We start from the raw sequence: 16,844 nt of genomic DNA on the forward strand, positions 1-16,844 counted from the left end.
GTGGCAGATGGAATCCCTGAAGGTAGCAGGCCAGGTAGATAAGGTGGTTAAGAAGGCATACGGAATGCTTAAACCTTTATTAGTCAAGGCATATATTGCAAGAGCAGGGAGGTTATGTTTGAACTGTATAAAACACTAGTTAGGCCAGGTTCTGGTCGCCACATAACAGGAAACATAGAAACATAGAAAATAGGTGCAGCCCTTCGAGCCTGCACCGCCATTCAATGAGTTCATGGCTGAACATGCAACTTCAGTACCCCATTCCTGCTTTCTCGCCATACCCCTTGATCCCCATAGTAGTAAGGACTACATTGAACTCCCTTTTGAATATATTTAGTGAATTGGCCTCAACTACTTTCTGTGGTAGAGAATTCCACAGGTTCACCACTCTCTGGGTGAAGAAGTTTCTCCTCATCTCGGTCCTAAATGGCTTACCCCTTATCCTTAGACTGTGACCCCTGGTTCTGGACTTCCCCAACATTGGGAACATTCTTCCTGCATCTAACCTGTCTAAACCCGTCAGAATTTTAAACGTTTCTATGAGGTCCCCTCTCATTCTTCTGAACTCCAGTGAATGCAAGCCCAGTTGATCCAGTCTTTCTTGATAGGTCAATCCCACCATCCCGGGAATCAGTCTGGTGAATCTTCGCTGTACTCCCTCAATAGCAAGAATGTCCTTTCCACAAGTTAGGAGACCAAAACTGTACACAATACTCCAGGTGTGGCCTCACCAATGCCCTGTACAACTGTAGCAACACCTCCCTGCCCCTGTACTCAAATCCCCTCGCTATGAAGGCCAACATGCCATTTGCTTTCTTAACCGCCTGCTGTACCTGCATGCCAACCTTCAATGACTGATGTACCATGACACCCAGGTCTCGTTGCACCTCCCCTTTTCCTAATCTGTCACCATTCAGATAATAGTCTGTCTCTCTGTTTTTACCACCAAAGTGGATAACCTCACATTTATCCACATTATACTTCATCTGCCATGCCTTTGCCCACTCACCTAACCTATCCAAGTCACTCTGCAGCCTCATAGCATCCTCCTCGCAGCTCACACTGCCACCCAACTTAGTGTCATCTGCCAATTTGGAGATACTACATTTAATCCCCTCGTCTAAATCATTAATGTACAATGTAAACAGCTGGGGCCCCAGCACAGAACCTTGCGGTACCCCACTAGTCACTGCCTGCCATTCTGAAAAGTACCCATTTACTCCTACTCTTTGCTTCCTGTCTGACAACCAGTTCTCAATCCACTTCAACACACTACCCCCAATCCCATGTGCTTTAACTTTGCACATTAATCTCTTGTGTGGGACCTTGTCGAAAGCCTTCTGAAAGTCCAAATATACCACATCAACTGGTTCTCCCTTGTCCACTCTACTGGAAACATCCTCAAAAAATTCCAGAAGATTTGTCAAGCATGATTTCCCTTTCACAAATCCATGCTGACTTGGACCTATCACGTCACCATTTTCCAAATGCACTGCTATGACATCCTTAATAATTGATTCCATCATTTTACCCACTACTGAGGTCAGGCTGACCGGTCTATAATTCCCTGTTTTCTCTCTCCCTCCTTTTTTAAAAAGTGGAGTTATGAGGATGTTGCCTGGACTGGAGAATTTTAGCTATGAGGAAAGATTGGATAGGCTGGGGTTGATTTCTTTGGAACAGAGGAGGCTGAGGGGAGACCTTTAGCGGTGCAAAAATGCTGAAGGGCCGAGATAGAGTGGATAGAAAGGGGTCAACAACCAGGGGGAATAGATTTGAAGTCATTGGTAGGAGGCTTAGAGGGGATTTGAGAGGAAATTTCTTCACCCAGCGGGTGGTGGGGTTCTGGAACTTAACGTCTGAAAGGGTGCTAGAGGCAGAAACCCTCACCACATTTAAAAAGTACTTGATTGTGCATTTGAAGTGCCGTGACCTACAGGGCTACGGACCTAGAGCTGGAAAGTGGGATTAGGCTGAACAGCTTTTGGTCCACCGGCACGGACACGATGAACCGAATGGCCTCCTTCCGTGCTGTAAATTTCTACGATTCAATGATTACAACAGTGACTACAATTCAATAAGTACTTCATTAGCTGTAAAGTACTTTGGGGCATCCTGAGGTCATGAAAGGTGCTATGTGAATACAAGTCTGTCTTTTCTTTCCCATTGCAACTGAGGAGAGTGACAGCAGTAGTTAAACATGGCACTGTTCACAACAGTCGAATGCATCTTGTGCAAAGTGCAGTATCACACTGACACCGTGACCCTAGAGTGCAGTATCACACTGACACCGTGACCCTAGAGTGCAGTATCACACTGACACCGTGACCCTAGAGTGCAGTATCACACTGACACCGTGACCCTAGAGTGCAGTATCACACTGACACCGTGACCTTAGAGTGCAGTATCACACTGACACTGTGACCCTAGAGTGCAGTATCACACTGACACCGTGACCCTAGAGTGCAGTATCACACTGACACCGTGACCTTAGAGTGCAGTATCACACTGACACCGTGACCTTAGAGTGCAGTATCACACTGACACCGTGACCCTAGAGTGCAGTATCACACTGACACCGTGACCCTAGAGTGCAGTATCACACTGACACCGTGACCATATCCATAGCATTTAACATCCATCTCTCTTATTTTCTTCAGCAACAAACCAAACCCTAACCAGATCAATGTGAATAACACAGTCAGCAAGCCCGGGTTGGTGAACGGTGCTGGGGTCCCGGGACAGAACGGAGGAGCCGGCAGGGCTTGCGAGAGCTGCTACAGTAAGTGGGACCTGCGGCCCGTCCTGGTGTTCTCATGTTGACCGTTTTCTGATGTATGTCTGAGAAATGCAATCAGACCATGGGCCCAAGTTTCCACAGGATAAAAAATGGGTGCCCCTCCGAGCTGGGCGCCCGTTTTTCGCGCCTAAAACGGCGCCAGAAAAAAAACACGCTATTCTCGAGCGCTTTGGAGCTCCTTGTCTGTTTGGCGCGGCGCCCAGGGGGGCGGAGCCTACACTCGCGCCGATTTTGTAAGTGGGAGGGGGCGGGTACTATTTAAATTAGCTTTTTCCTGCCGGCAACGCTGCGCGTTGGAGCGTTCGCGCATGCTCAGTGTGAAAAAAACATTGGCACTCGGCCATTTTTGTAGTTCTTTGTAGCTGTTTAATTTTTGAACATTTTTTAATAAAATCACATTGCCATCAGCACTGAGGCTTCCCTTCTCACTGTCTCCTTCCCCTCCCTCCTCTCCGCGGCAACAAACGGCTGTCTCCTTCCCCTCCCTCCCCTCTCTCCACGGCAACAAGCCGCTGTCTCCTTCCCCTCCCTCCCCTCCTCTGCGCGGCAACAAGCCGCTGTCTCCTTCCCCTCCCTCCCCTTTCTCCACGGCAACAAGCCGCTGTCTCCTTCCCCTCCCTCCCCTCCCCTCCACGGCAACAAGCCGCTGTCTCCTTCCCCTCCCTCCCCACTCTCCACGGCAACAAGCCGCTGTCTCCTTCCCCTCCCTCCCCTGCGCGGCAACAAACGGCCGTTTCCTTCGAACGATGGGTGAAGCACTTTCACACAGGTAGGAAGATGGTTTATTTAATCTTTTTTTTGCTTATAAATGTTTATTCAGGTTGGATTTATTTGTATAATATTTGTAGAAGTAGAAATAAGGATTTATTGTCGAATTTAATGAGTTCCCTTCCCCCCCCCCTCCCCCCACCTCGTTCTGGGCGCCTAATTTGTAACCTGCGCCTGATTTTTTAATGTGTAGAACAGGTTTTTTCAGTTCTACAAAAATCTTCACTTGCTCCATTCTACTTTAGTTTGGAGTACGTTTTCACTGTGGAAACTTTCAAATCAGGCGTCAGTGGCCGGACACACCCCCTTTTGAAGAAAAAATTCTGTTCTAAAGTAGAACTGTTCTACCTCACTAGAACTGCAGAAAAGAAAATGTGGAGAATTGCGATTTCTAAGATAGTCCACGATACATCACCGTTCCTTCATTGTCGCTGGGTCAAAATCCTGAAACTCCCTCCCTAACCGCATGGGTAAATCTCCCTCTACACTGCCCCATCAAACACTCCCAGGGCAGGTACAGCACAGGGTTAGATACAGAGTAAAGCTCCCTCTACACTGTCCCATCAAACACTCCCAGGGCCAGTACAGCACGGGATAGATACAGAGTAAAGCTCCCTCTACACTGTCCCATCACACACTCCCAGGGCAGGTACAGCACGGGTTAGATACAGCGTAAAGCTCCCTCTACACTGTCCATCAAACACTCCCCGGCAGGTACAGCACGGGGTTAGATTCAGAGTAAAGCTCCCAGAGTATAGGATCCCAAGTCTATAGTTTCCTGCTTTCTGTCTCCATCCTTTCTTAAATAGGGATGTTACATTTGCGGTTTTCCAATCCACGAAAACCTCTCCAGAATCCAGGGAATTTTGGTAGATTACAACCAATGCATCCACTATCTCTGCAGCCACTTCTTTTAAGACCCTAGGATGCAGGCCATCAGATCCAGGGGACTTGTCCACCTTTAGTCCCATTAGTTTGCCTAGTACTTTTTCTCTAATGATTGTGATTGTTTTAAGTTCCCCCTCCCAATAGCACCTTGATTAACAATTATTGGGATACTTTTAGTGTCTTCTACCGTGAAGACAGATTCAAAATATTTGTTCAAAGTCTCTGTTTCCCCAGTCTCATCCTCTAAGGGACCAACGTTTACTTTAGCTACTCTCTTCCTTTTCACATACCCGTAGAAGCTCTTAATATCTGTTTTTATATTTCTTTCTAGTTTACTCACATAATCAACTTCTCTGTCTCTAATTTTTTTAGTAATCCTTTGCTGGTTTCTAAAAATCCTCTGGCTTCCACTATTCTTCGCAGCATTATATGCCTTTGTTTTCAATGTGATACCGTCCTTTACTTCCTAAGTTAGCCACGGATGGTTCATCCTTTTAGCATCTTTCTTTCTCACTGTAATATATCTTTGCTGAGAGTTATGAAATATATTCTTAAATGTTTGTCACTGCTTATCTATCGTCTTTCCCTTTAATCTATTTTCCCAGTCCACTTTAACCAACTCTGCCTTCATACCTTTGTAATTACCTTTATTTAAGTTCAGGACACTAGTTTGAGACCGAGCTTTCTCACCCTCAAACTGAATTTGAAATTCTACCATGCTATGATCACTCTTCCCACAAGGATCCTTGGCTACGAGATCATTAATTAATCCATTCTTATTATACATTGCCAGATCTAAAATAGTCTGCTCCCTGGTTGGTTACACTCTATGAACTCTTCCTCAAGGCTACCATTGCCAATTTGATTCATCCAATCAATATGAAGATTAAAATCGCCCATATGATTATTGCCGTACCTTACAAGCCTCTATTATTTCTTGATTTATACTCTGTGCTACAATGTAGCTACTGTTAGGGGGCCTCTAGACCACTCCGACCAGCGACTTATTTCCCTTATGATTTCTTATCTCCACCCAAACTGATTCTACATCTTGATCTTCTGAGCCAATATCATTTCTCACTACTGCACTGATCTCATCCTTTATTAACAGAGCTACCCCACCTCCTTTTCCTTTCTGCCTATCTGTCCGAATTATCAAATACACCTGAATATTCAGTTCCCAGCTTTGGTCACCTTGCAACCACGTCTCTGTAATGACTATCAGATCATACCCATTTATTTCTATTTGTGCCGCCAACTCATCTATCTTGTTACGAATGCTGCGTGCATTCAGATACAGAGCATGTGACGTGAATGGCTGGCATTTGCCAAGTTGGATAAGCATCAGCGTAAGTGGCCAGAATCAGTGGCGTATTACTTGGTGAAATTGGATGTTATGTCTTTGCCGCTCAGCACAGGATGGTGAGGCCTCTTTGTTTTATGTTTCCCCCTCTTAGCAACCCAGTCATACCAGTGGTACTCCTGGGGCCCTCCGAACATGCAATGCAGGCTATGTGCAGCTTGTTGGAATTACTGGAAGAAGTATGGTGGCCTGAAGATGCCAACAAGGCTGGAGGGCGAGAGACCGGGACCTAACCGTAGCAGCTCAGTAAGTGTTACAGCTTCATGTTGGAAAGGGGAGGGAGAGTATTTCCACTGAGTGTCTCAGGGTTTGGTTTTAATGTCACTGCAGTAACATCCTCCTCATAGAAAGTGACGAGGCCACTGGGACATCAGAAGTGTGCAGTACTCTTAAGTTTATAAATTAGGGAGGTCGGATTAAGAAAGTTGGGCAGATGCACTTTGCCTTTCAGCCATTGTTCATAGTTTATATGTAACCTTTAGGGCTGCTGACCAAGGGCCGTGTGGCTCTTTGTCGGCCGGCGCAGACACAATGGGCCGAAATGGCCTCCTTCTGGGTTGTAAATTTCTATGTTTCTAAATTTCCACCCAGAAACTTATACCAACACAAATTGCAGTTTAAGTTACCAGGCAATGGTGTGGAGCAGCCAATATAGAGCAGGTTAAGAGACAACTGGAGAGACAATGGACTCAGGGATATGGGGGGTGGGGGGGGGGGGGGGGGGGAGGTTCGAATGAATGGCCTTTTGGTTGTGGTTGCAAGGTGACCAAGACTGGGAACTAAATATTCAGGGCTATTTGACAATTCAGAAGGACAGACAGAAAGGAAAAGGAGGTGGGGTAGCTCTGTTGATAAAGGATGAGATCAGTGCGTTAGTGAGAAACAATATTGGCTCAGAAGATCAAGGCGTTGAATCAGTTTGGGTCGAGATAAGGAATAATAAGGGGAAAAAGTCAGTGGTGGGCGCAGTCTATAGGCCCCCTAACAGTAGCTATACTGTTGGATGGAGATTAAATCGAGAAATAATGGAGGCTTATAAAAAAGGAACGGCAATAATCATGGCCGATTTTAACGTTCATATTGATTGGACAAAGCAAATTGGCCAGGGTAACCTTGAGGAAGAGTTCATAGAGTGTATCTGGGGTAGTTTCCTTGAACAGTATGTTGCGGAACCAACCAGGGAGCAGGCTATCTTAGATCCGGTACTGTGTAATGTGACAGGATTAAAGAACATAAGAAATAGGAGCAGGAGTAGGCCACCTCCGCCATTCAATAAGATCCTGCCTGATCTGATCATGGGCTCAGCTCCACTTCCCTGTCCGCTCCCCATAACCCTTTATTCCCTTCTAGCTCAAAAATCTGTCTATCTCCGCCTTAAATATATTCAATGACCCAGCCTCCACAGCTCTCTGGGGCAGATAATTCCAAAGATTTACAACCGTCTGAGAGAAGAAATTTCTCCTCATCTCAGTTTTAAATGGGCGGCCCCTTATTCTGAGACTACATCCCCTAGTTTTAGTTTCCCCTTTGAGTGAAAATATCCTCTCTGCATTCACCTTGTCGAACCCCCTCATTATCTTATAAGTTTCAATAAGATCACCTCTTATTCTTCTGAACTCCAATGAGTATAGGCCCAACCTACTCAACTTATCTTCATAAGTCAATCCCCTCATCTCCGGAATCAACCTAGTGAACCTTCTCTGAACAGCCACCAATGCAAGTATATCCTTCCTTAAATACAGAGACCAAAACTGTACGCAGTACTCCAGGTGTGGCCTCAGTAATACCCTGTACAACTGTAGCAAGACTTCTCTGCTTTTATACTCCATCCCCCTTGCAATAAAGGCCAACATTCCATTTGTCTTCCTGATTACTCGCTGTACCTGCATATTAACTTTTTGTACAGGTCCCTGTACTGCAACACTTTGCAATTTTTCTCCATTTAAATTATAATTTGCTTTTCTATTTTTTCTGCCAAAGTGGATAACCTCACATTTTCCCACACGAGACTCCATCTACCAAATGTTTGCCCACTCACTTAGCCTGTCGATTATGTTGCATATTTTTTGTGTCCTCCTCACAATTTGTTTTCCCACCCATCTTTGTATCATCAGCAGACTTGGCTACATTACACTTGGTCCCTTCATCCAAGTCATTAATATAGATTGTAAATAGTTGAGGTCCCAGCACCGATCCCTGCGGCACCCCACTAGTTACTGTTTGCCAACCAGAAAATGACCCATTGATCCCGACTCTCTGTTAGTTATCCGATCCTCTATCCATGCTAATATATTGCCCCCAACCCCGTGAACTTTTATCTTGTGCAGTAACTTCTTATGTGGCACCTTATCGAGTGCCTTCTGGAAATCCAAATACACCACATCCACTGGTTCCCCCTTATCCACCCTGCTCGTTACAGCCTCAAAGAACTTCAGCAAATTTGTCAAACATAATTTCCCTTTCATAAAACCATGCTGACTCTCTTTGATTGAATCATGCTTTTCCAAATGTCCCGCTACTGCTTCCTTAATAATGGACTCCAGCATTTTCCCAACGACAGATGCTGGGTTAACTGGTCTATAGTTTCCTGCTTTTTGTCTGCCTCCTTTTTTAAATAGGAGTGTTACATTTGCGGTTTTCCAATCCACTGTGACCTCCCCAGAATCCAGGGAATTTAGGTAGATTACAACCAATGCATCCACCATCTCTGCAGCTACTTCTTTTAAGACCCGACGATGTAAGCCATCAGGTCCAGTGGACTTGTCGGCCCTTAGTCCCATTATTTTACTGAGTACTACTTCTTTAGTGATTGTATTAAGTTCCTCGTTCCTTATAGCCCCTTGATTATCCACTATTGGGATGTTTTTAGTGTCTTTTACCGTGAAACCGATACAAAATATTTGTTCAACGTCTCTGCCATTTCCCTGATCAGATCACCCATAATCTTATTGAATGGTGGAGCAGGCTCGAGGGACCAAATGGCCTACTCCTGCTCCTATCTTGTGGTCTTATGTTCTTTTCCAGTTGCTAAAAATTATTTCGTACTTGAATCTTCAAATTTAAACCTGGTTTTTATATTGGATTTGCCGGGGATGTATAATTTACAGGAGGTCACCGAGAGTGTGACAGCATTTCGAGGGGTTTGCCGGAGAGTGACGGTATTTCCAGCGGTTTGCTGGAGTGTGACGGTATTTCCTGGGGTTTGCCGGAGTGTGATGGTATTTCCTGGGGTTTGTCGAGTGTGATGGTATTTCCTGGGGTTTGTCGGAGTGTGACGGTATTTCTGGGGGTCTCCTGGAGTGTGATGGTATTTCCTGGGGTTTGCTGGAGTATGACGGTATTTCTGGGGATCTCCTGGAGTGTGACGGTATTTCCGGGGGTCTCCCAGAGTGTGATGGTATTTCCTGGGGTTTGCTGGAGTGTGACGGTATTTCCAGGGGTTTTCCGGAGTGTGACGGTATTTCCGGGGGTCTCCCGGAGTGTGACGGTATTTCCGGGGGTCTGCCGGAGTGTGACGGTATTTCCGGGGGTCTCCCGAAGTGTAACGGTATTTCCTGGGGTTTGCCGGAATGTGACTATTTCCTGGGGTTTGCCGGAGTGTGACAGTATTTCCTGGGGTTTGCTGGAGTATGACGGTATTTCTGGGGATCTCCTGGAGTGTGACGGTATTTCCGGGGGTCTCCCAGAGTGTGATGGTATTTCCTGGGGTCTCCCAGAGTGTGACGGTATTTCCTGGGGTTTGCTGGAGTGTGACGGTATTTCCAGGGGTTTGCCGGAGTGTGACGGTATTTCCGGGGGTCTCCCGGAGTGTGACGGTATTTCCGGGGGTCTGCCGGAGTGTAACGGTATTTCCTGGGGTTTGCCGGAATGTGACTATTTCCTGGGGTTTGCCGGAGTGTGGCAGTATTTCTTGGTGTTTGCCGGAGTGTGACGGTATTTCTTGAGGTTTGCCGGAGTGTGACTGTATTTCCTGGGGTTTGCCGGAGTGTTACAGTATTTCTTGGGGTTTGCCGGAGTGTGACAGTATTTCCTGGGGTTTGCCGGAGTGTGACAGTATTTCCTGGGGTTTGCCGGAGTGTGACAGTATTTCCTGGGGTTTGCCGGAGTGTGACAGTATTTCCTGGGGTTTGCCGGAGTGTGACAGTATTTCCTGGGGTTTGCTGGAGTGTGACAGTATTTCATGGGGTTTGCCGGAGTGTGACGATATTTCTTGAGGTTTGCCAGAGTGTGACAGTATTTCCTGGGGTTTGCCGGAGTGTGACAGTATTTCTTGGGGTTTGCCGGAGTGTGACGGTATTTCCTGAGTTTTCCGGAGTGTGACAGTATTTCCTGGGGTTTGCCGAAGTGTAAAAATATTTTCTGGGGTTTGCCGGAGTGTGACAGTATTTCCTGGGGTTTGCCGAAGTGTAAAAATATTTCCTGGGGTTTGCCGGAGTGTGACGGTATTTCCTGGGGTTTGCCGGAGTGTGACAGTATTTCCTGGGGTTTGCTGGAGTGTGACAGTATTTCTTGGGGTTTGCCGGAGTGTGACAGTATTTCTTGAGGTTTGCCGGAGTGTGACAGTATTTCCTGGTGTTTGCCGGAGTGTGACAGTATTTCCTGGGGTTTGCCGGAGTGTAACAGTATTTCCTGGGGTTTGCCGGAGTGTGACTGTATTTTCTGGGGTCTCCCGGAGTGTGACAGTATTTCTAATGGGTCTCCTGAAGTGTGACAGTATTTCTAGGGGTCTCCCGGAGTGTGACAGTATTTCCTGGGGTTTGCTGGAGTGTGACAGTATTTCCTGGGATTTGTCGGAGTGTGACAGTATTTCCGGGGGTCTCCCACGGTGTGACAGTATTTCCTGGGGTTTGCTGGAGTGTGACAGTATTTCCTGGGGTTTGCCGGAGTGTGACAGTATTTCTGGGGGTCTTCCGGAGTGTGACGGTATTTCCTGGGGTTTGCTGGAGTGTGACAGTATTTCCGAGGGTCTCCCGCGGTGTGACAGTATTTCCGGGGGTCTCCCGCGGTGTGACAGTATTTCTGGGGGTCTTCCGGAGTGTGACGGTAATTCTGGGGGTTTCCCGGAGTGTGGCGGTATTTCCGGGAGTCCACAGGTGTGTGTCAATTGTTCCAGATCACTCGTACATGAAAGACAAAACGCTAGTATGCAGGTACAGCAAGTAATTAGGAAGGCAAATGAAACGTTGGCCTTCATTGCAAGGGGGATAGAGTAGGGAAGTCCTGCTACAACTGTTGGTGAGACCACACATGGAGTACTGCGGACAGTTTTGGTCTCCTTATTTAACTTGCATTGGAGGCAGTTTAAAGAAGGTTCACTAGGTTGATTCCTGAGATGAAGGAGTTGTTCTTACGAGGAATGGTTGAGCAGGTTGGGCGTATAGAGCTGTGGAGGCTGAGTCATTAAATATATTCAAGGCTGAGATAAACAGATTCTTGAACTACAGGGGAGACGAGGGTTATGGGAAGAAGGCAGGAAAGTGTAGTTAAGGTAAAAATCAGATCAGCCATGATCTTATTGAATGGCGGAGCAGGCTCGAGGGACCAAATGGCCTACCCCTACTCCTATTTCTTATGTTCCAGGAGGCTGCATCACTATTTGCAGGATTCTGCAGGAGTTTTGGTCGCTGCAGGGGCTCAGTGGGAGTGTCACTGTTTGGAGGAGTTCCTGGGGGTGTTGGTAATTGCAGGGGATCCCAAGAGTTTGAAACCCAATGATTTAAGCCCAAATGCATTTAGATAAATACCCCATGCTTTTTTTCATAGTGATAGCTGTAAAAATGAAGCTCGTGCAATGGTGATCTTTTCCTTAGACTCTACATGAGCTGTGGAGGGAGAGGGCCAGAATGCCTTTGTCTCTTTATAATGCAAGCTCTACAACTGAAGCACTCGCTCTGTTGCGCAAGTTTACTATAATGTGTGCTTTGTTCAGCATGTGCTAGCTGTGACTTTTTGTTTTGTAGAATCCCCACGGGTACTGGGTGAAGAATGCCAACCCCAAGTTTACACTGAAGACGAGGCAGGCTTTCTGTCTTCAGACAACAAAACTAACCAAAATTGCCCGGTATTTCTGTCAGAACCTGTTCCGCCCACGGCAGGCAGCTCGGCGTCCCTTTATACCAATCAACAGTGCAGCTATCAAAGCAGAATGTGAGTCACTGCCGAACTGTAATGGACGATCCCTTCTCTGTAACTTGCATCTAACCGACTTCTGTTACTCAACTGCTCTGCTGGGCTGGCTGGCTTCCCACCTTCCATCCTTCATAAACTCATTCAATGCTCTGCTGCCCCTATACTAACCAAGTCCCATTCACCCATCACCCCCATGCTCACCGCCGATCTCTCGGCTCCTGGCCCGTCAACACCTCAATTTTAAAGTTCTCATCCTTGTGTTCAAATCCCTGCATAGCCTCGCCCCTCCCTATCTCGCGAACCGCCTACATCCCTCAGAACTCTGCATTCCTCAATTCTGGCCTCTTGTGCATCCCTGATTTCCTTCACTCCACCATTGGTGGCTGTGACTTCAGTTGCTTTGAAATCCCCTCCCTAAACCTCTCCGCCTCTCAACCTTCCTCTCCTCCTCTAATACACCCTTTAAAACCTCATCATTATCATCATAGGCGATCCCTCGAACGAGGATGACTTGCTTCCACACCAAAAGGGATAGATTCACAGATGTTTCAATGAAGGACCGATATTCCAGGTCCTGAACTCAATTGAAGGGGTGGAAGATGCCTGTGTGTAATTTTTTTAACGTGTGGTGGCCGTTGCACATCAGTCACCACACGGGCTTGACAGAGCTAGGTCTTTATCCAGTGGTAAGGGTTAACCAGGACGACTGGAGACCAGCTCTGTTGCACGGACCCAGTGCGCGCACACATCGCAGTGTGGGCTGGCCCGTGCTGCCCCTGGGCCCTCGCCTCTTCTGGCCCCCTTACACTCAAAACCTACTTTAAAACCTACCTCTTTGATCTCACCAGTTCTAATATCTCTTTGTGATTCGATGTCATATATTGTCTGATAAAGCTCCTGTGAGGCGCCTTGGGACGTTTTACTATATTAAAGGTGCTATATAAATGCAAGATGCTGATGCCCATCAAGAAAGGAGCGGGTTCTGAACAACACAGCAGAACAAGGAAGTTGGCTGAGCATTCAGGAAACAGTGATCATAACCAAAAATCGTACGTGCCCAGCTGAGTGCTTTGGAGGCTGGCTCACTCTTGGTACTTCAAGTACTTGGCACTCTCTCTGACCCCCACTCCACACTGTAATGTGCACCATCATTGCAGTAATGCTGGGTTTAACGAGGTGGTCTTTACCACGCACCATTGCTGTCTGATAGCATCTTTTGTTCCTGATGGTTGGTTAAACTTGTTGGACGTTGGGCTGATGAAGCCACGAATGTGCGATACTTTTTGAACGACACAGATGTTGCTCTCCGGCAGGTCTCAGTAAGGGTTGTGGCTCTCAACAAAGTCTTATTATAGAATCTTACAGCACAAAGGGAGGCCATTCGGCCCATCGTGCCTGTGCCGGCTCTTTCAAAGAGCGATCCAATTAGCCCCACCTCCCTGCTTTTTCCCCGTCGCTCTGCAAATTTTTCCCCTTCAAGTATCTAACAGCTCCCTTTTAAAAGTTGTTATTGAATCTGCTTCCACTGCCCTTTCAGGCAGCGTTCCAGATCATCATAACTCACTGCGTAAAAAAAATGCTCCTCATCTCCCCTCTGGTTCCTTTGCCAATGACCTCAAATCCGTGTCCTGTGGTTACCGACCCTCCTGCCAGTGAAAACAGTTTCTCCCGATCTATTCTTAGCAAAACACCTCTATTAAATCTCCCGTTAATCTTCTGGCTCTAAGGAGAACAATCCCAGCTTCTCCAGTCTCTGCACATAACTGAAGTCCCTCATCCCTGATACCAGCCTTGTAAGTCTCCTCTGCACCCTCTCCAAGGCCTTGACATCCTTCCTAAAGTGTGGTGCCCTGAGTTGAACACCATATTTGAGCAGCGGCCTACCCTGTGATTTATAAAGGGTGCAGTATAACTTCCTTGCTGTTATATTCTATGCATCTATTTATAAAGCCACGGTATGTTTTTTAATAACTTTATCAACTGCCATCCTCGCTGATTTGTGCTCTCAGGATCTGCACCCCCTTGAAAATTGTACTAATTAAGTTTTATTGCCCTTCATCGGTTTTTCTTCCAAAACACATCACTTCACAAAACTTATCTCTGCACTAGGTGCACTTTCTGTGCAGCTTACAAACTGTAAAACGGGTAACTGGGAGGGTGACATTTCTGGTCGAGAGCGTTAAAGGGCCAGCTTTGTGCTTTTAATATTTGTGCCTATATTAAGAGATTATTCCTTTTACACCTGGGTTTTAAAATGGCAAATAGACATGGAAAGAAAACTCCTGCCCATATAAGCCCTGTTATGTGATTTCCCCTTGCCCTGTGGTCTGTAATGGTCCAGTTGTGGGCTTTAGACGTTCCGCTGCTTCTGATGTGATGTGTTGTCCTTGCATCCTGCTTCAGAGTTTGGCAGATTATGAAGCAAATCCCTTGGTTGTAGCTAATGTTCCATTCTCATCCTCACAGGCACTGCTAGACTTCCAGAAATCGGAGAGAAGACAATTAAACTCAAACCCATCATCAGGAAGTCACTGGAATCTATAGTAAAATACCTGGGTAAGCAGCCACATGTGTGCAGCAGGTTCACAGTCGAGCTCTCTAACTGCTGACACGCTGGAATGGTAATCTTTGGTCACACACACAAACTTGTGTTGTTGATGTGTGGTGTGTAATTTGTTAAAACCAGACAGAAGTGGGACCGGGTGGCACGTTGGATTGGACAGTGCCCCATCACGTCTGGGAGATAGTTTCCTATCCACTGGAAACAGATGGGATGAAAGTGTTGCGTGTGCTGGCTGTAAGTGTCCTAACTACAGTGAGTTTGGGGATCACAATCCAGTTTTTCCAGCAACCAACCACCGCACAAACTGTCCATAATTCTGCAATAACACCTGAGTATTTCCAGCATGCTCTGCTTTTATTTCAGATTTCCAGCTTCCGCAGTATTTTGATTTTGATTGTGATAAACCAGCCCTGGTTTCTGTGTTTGGTATTGGGCGAATATCTTGCTAACAAAGAGGGCAGCACTAGGGTGTGATGTCAAAGTTCTGTTGGCGCTCGTGGAATAGTGTTGCAGTGAGAGTCTGCACCTTCTGTGGGAATGTGCCTGGACTATCTGAGTGCAGTGTGTGACATGTCCTGTTCTTTTATCCTGCAGAACTCCATCCACCTGTTAAGACTATCTCCAGTCTGGCTGTGCACGCAGGCAGTGTGACTCCCGCTAAGGTGCCCCCTGTCCTAAACCACGGTTCTCCGACCATACTGGGCAAGCGAGGATATGAGCAGCACAATGGCATTGATGGTCAGTATATCGTACAGAATAAGCGGGGAGCCGGGCTGCTCGAGCACCTCCCTTGGGCAGTCCGTAACTAGCTCAGATCTAATTCCACACCTTTCTGACAACTTGTGCTGTAAACACTAAGCATAAGAGGAAAATCCTGTGATTATGTAAGCCATAGTGAAGTTCACACGAGAAGGGAGAACTCCTTCGCAATAACCTGTGGTGCTAACGTCAGACCAAACCTTGTGCAGGTGCGTGCCCGTGGTTGGCGCTGTGTAAACTATGAGCTGAAGTGACAGAGCCCGATCTTTGGATCGAGATACACGGCCCCACCTGTGGTGACATGCTGTCGCTGTCCCGACACCCATCCCGTTCGTGTTGCTGGGTTTGTTGGTGACTGTTACTGTAGCGCGACCTGCACTGAGCGCTTGGCAAGATTGCGGAATTCCAGCGTATCGATGCGGACTGGTTTACCAGACGGTCCAGCCTTGCTTACTACAGTTTGATCGCGTGTCAGCTGAATTGTATGTGGTATTCTATATTGTTCTTCATCACTGTCTGTTGGTCCTTGTTTACCAGGCACTATGAAGAAACGTCTGTTGATGCCGTTTAGGGGTAAGACAATCGCGCAGTCGTGCTCACGGCTACACGCTCATCGTGAGTGCTTTGTGTTGTCGCTCCCCTTGCAAATCCCCCTGCTTTGATAACCTCCAAAACAGCCTCCTGCTCATTGCATTTCAGCACAGATCGGTTCTAGAGCTGCCAAAACCCTATCCGGGGCTTCTGCTCTGATCTCGTGTCGGGCTCGTAGAGTTACATGGTTATTTAACCTGGTTTGTGCGGAGAGACAACTCAGTAAGGCTGCCTGGGAACAAATTCTCCCTTTGTTCCAGGAGAGAGTGGCTGCTCCCCAACTCATGGGTCTGGATCTCCTTAACTAAATTCTAGGGATAGTTGTGCATCAGGTGGACTGAGTTTGTTGCCTGCTTTCCACAGTCAATAAAATCCATCCCCAAACAACACTTTCCAGGTAGATTTTACTGCACGTACTCTGTGGAATAAGCACTCGCTCTTCACAAGACAGGGAGGGGGAGGAGAGGAGGATCTGAGATGGATGGATTGCAGTGCTGTGCCTGTCCTGGTGCAAGGATATCGACGGAATTCCTGCAGTAAAACAATAGACTATAGGTTCCTTCAGACCCAGGAAGCATTAGTCGTGTCCCCGTGCTGCTTCGTTCAGCCGCAAGTGTAGAGTTTGTGCTCGGGCACCCTGTTAGGGCGGGTAGCTTGTGATATAGAGGGAGAGCCTGCTATATCTTACCTCCCCCCCCCCCCCCCCCCCCCACAGCACAGTCGGTCAGGAGCTCTGCTGGTGATAACTGTGCCACAGCATTTCGCTCCATGGATGGGCAAGGCAAGGTGATGCTCATGGCTCGTTGGGCCTGTGTGGCATTAGCTGGGCTCAGCCAATAGCCTTGGGGTGGCGATTATCCAGTGCCCCCTTCTAGAAAGTACATATGTGGCCATGGAATGAGGGCCGGTTGGCCTAGCTGTCCATACCCACCACCTGGGGTCTCACGGGGAATGGCTCCTTGGATGAGCTGGCATCGGGCACC

The 16,844-nt window shown here is 47.2% G+C and overlaps 1 protein-coding gene across 2 annotated transcripts in view; it reads left to right on the top strand.

The window, feature by feature from the left end:
• LOC139239251 (metastasis-associated protein MTA1-like) overlaps positions 1-16,515 on the top strand; it is a 191,257-nt gene extending 174,742 nt beyond the window's left edge. The window contains exons 13-18 of one of the 2 annotated variants that reach the window (XM_070867950.1): positions 2,661-2,782; positions 5,914-6,065; positions 11,780-11,966; positions 14,415-14,504; positions 15,106-15,249; positions 15,808-16,513. In XM_070867950.1, coding sequence (XP_070724051.1) covers positions 2,661-2,782; positions 5,914-6,065; positions 11,780-11,966; positions 14,415-14,504; positions 15,106-15,249; positions 15,808-15,932 — 820 coding nt within the window. In that variant the 3' untranslated portion in view covers positions 15,933-16,513. Of the gene's footprint in view, positions 1-2,660; positions 2,783-5,913; positions 6,066-11,779; positions 11,967-14,414; positions 14,505-15,105; positions 15,250-15,807 lie in introns of both variants that reach the window. The other variant, XM_070867951.1, reaches the window with a different exon arrangement.
• Positions 16,516-16,844: the final 329 nt, after the last annotated feature.

This window comes from Pristiophorus japonicus, chromosome 26 (genome assembly GCF_044704955.1).
Source record: "Pristiophorus japonicus isolate sPriJap1 chromosome 26, sPriJap1.hap1, whole genome shotgun sequence".
In the NCBI taxonomy this organism is placed as follows: Eukaryota; Metazoa; Chordata; class Chondrichthyes; family Pristiophoridae; genus Pristiophorus; species Pristiophorus japonicus.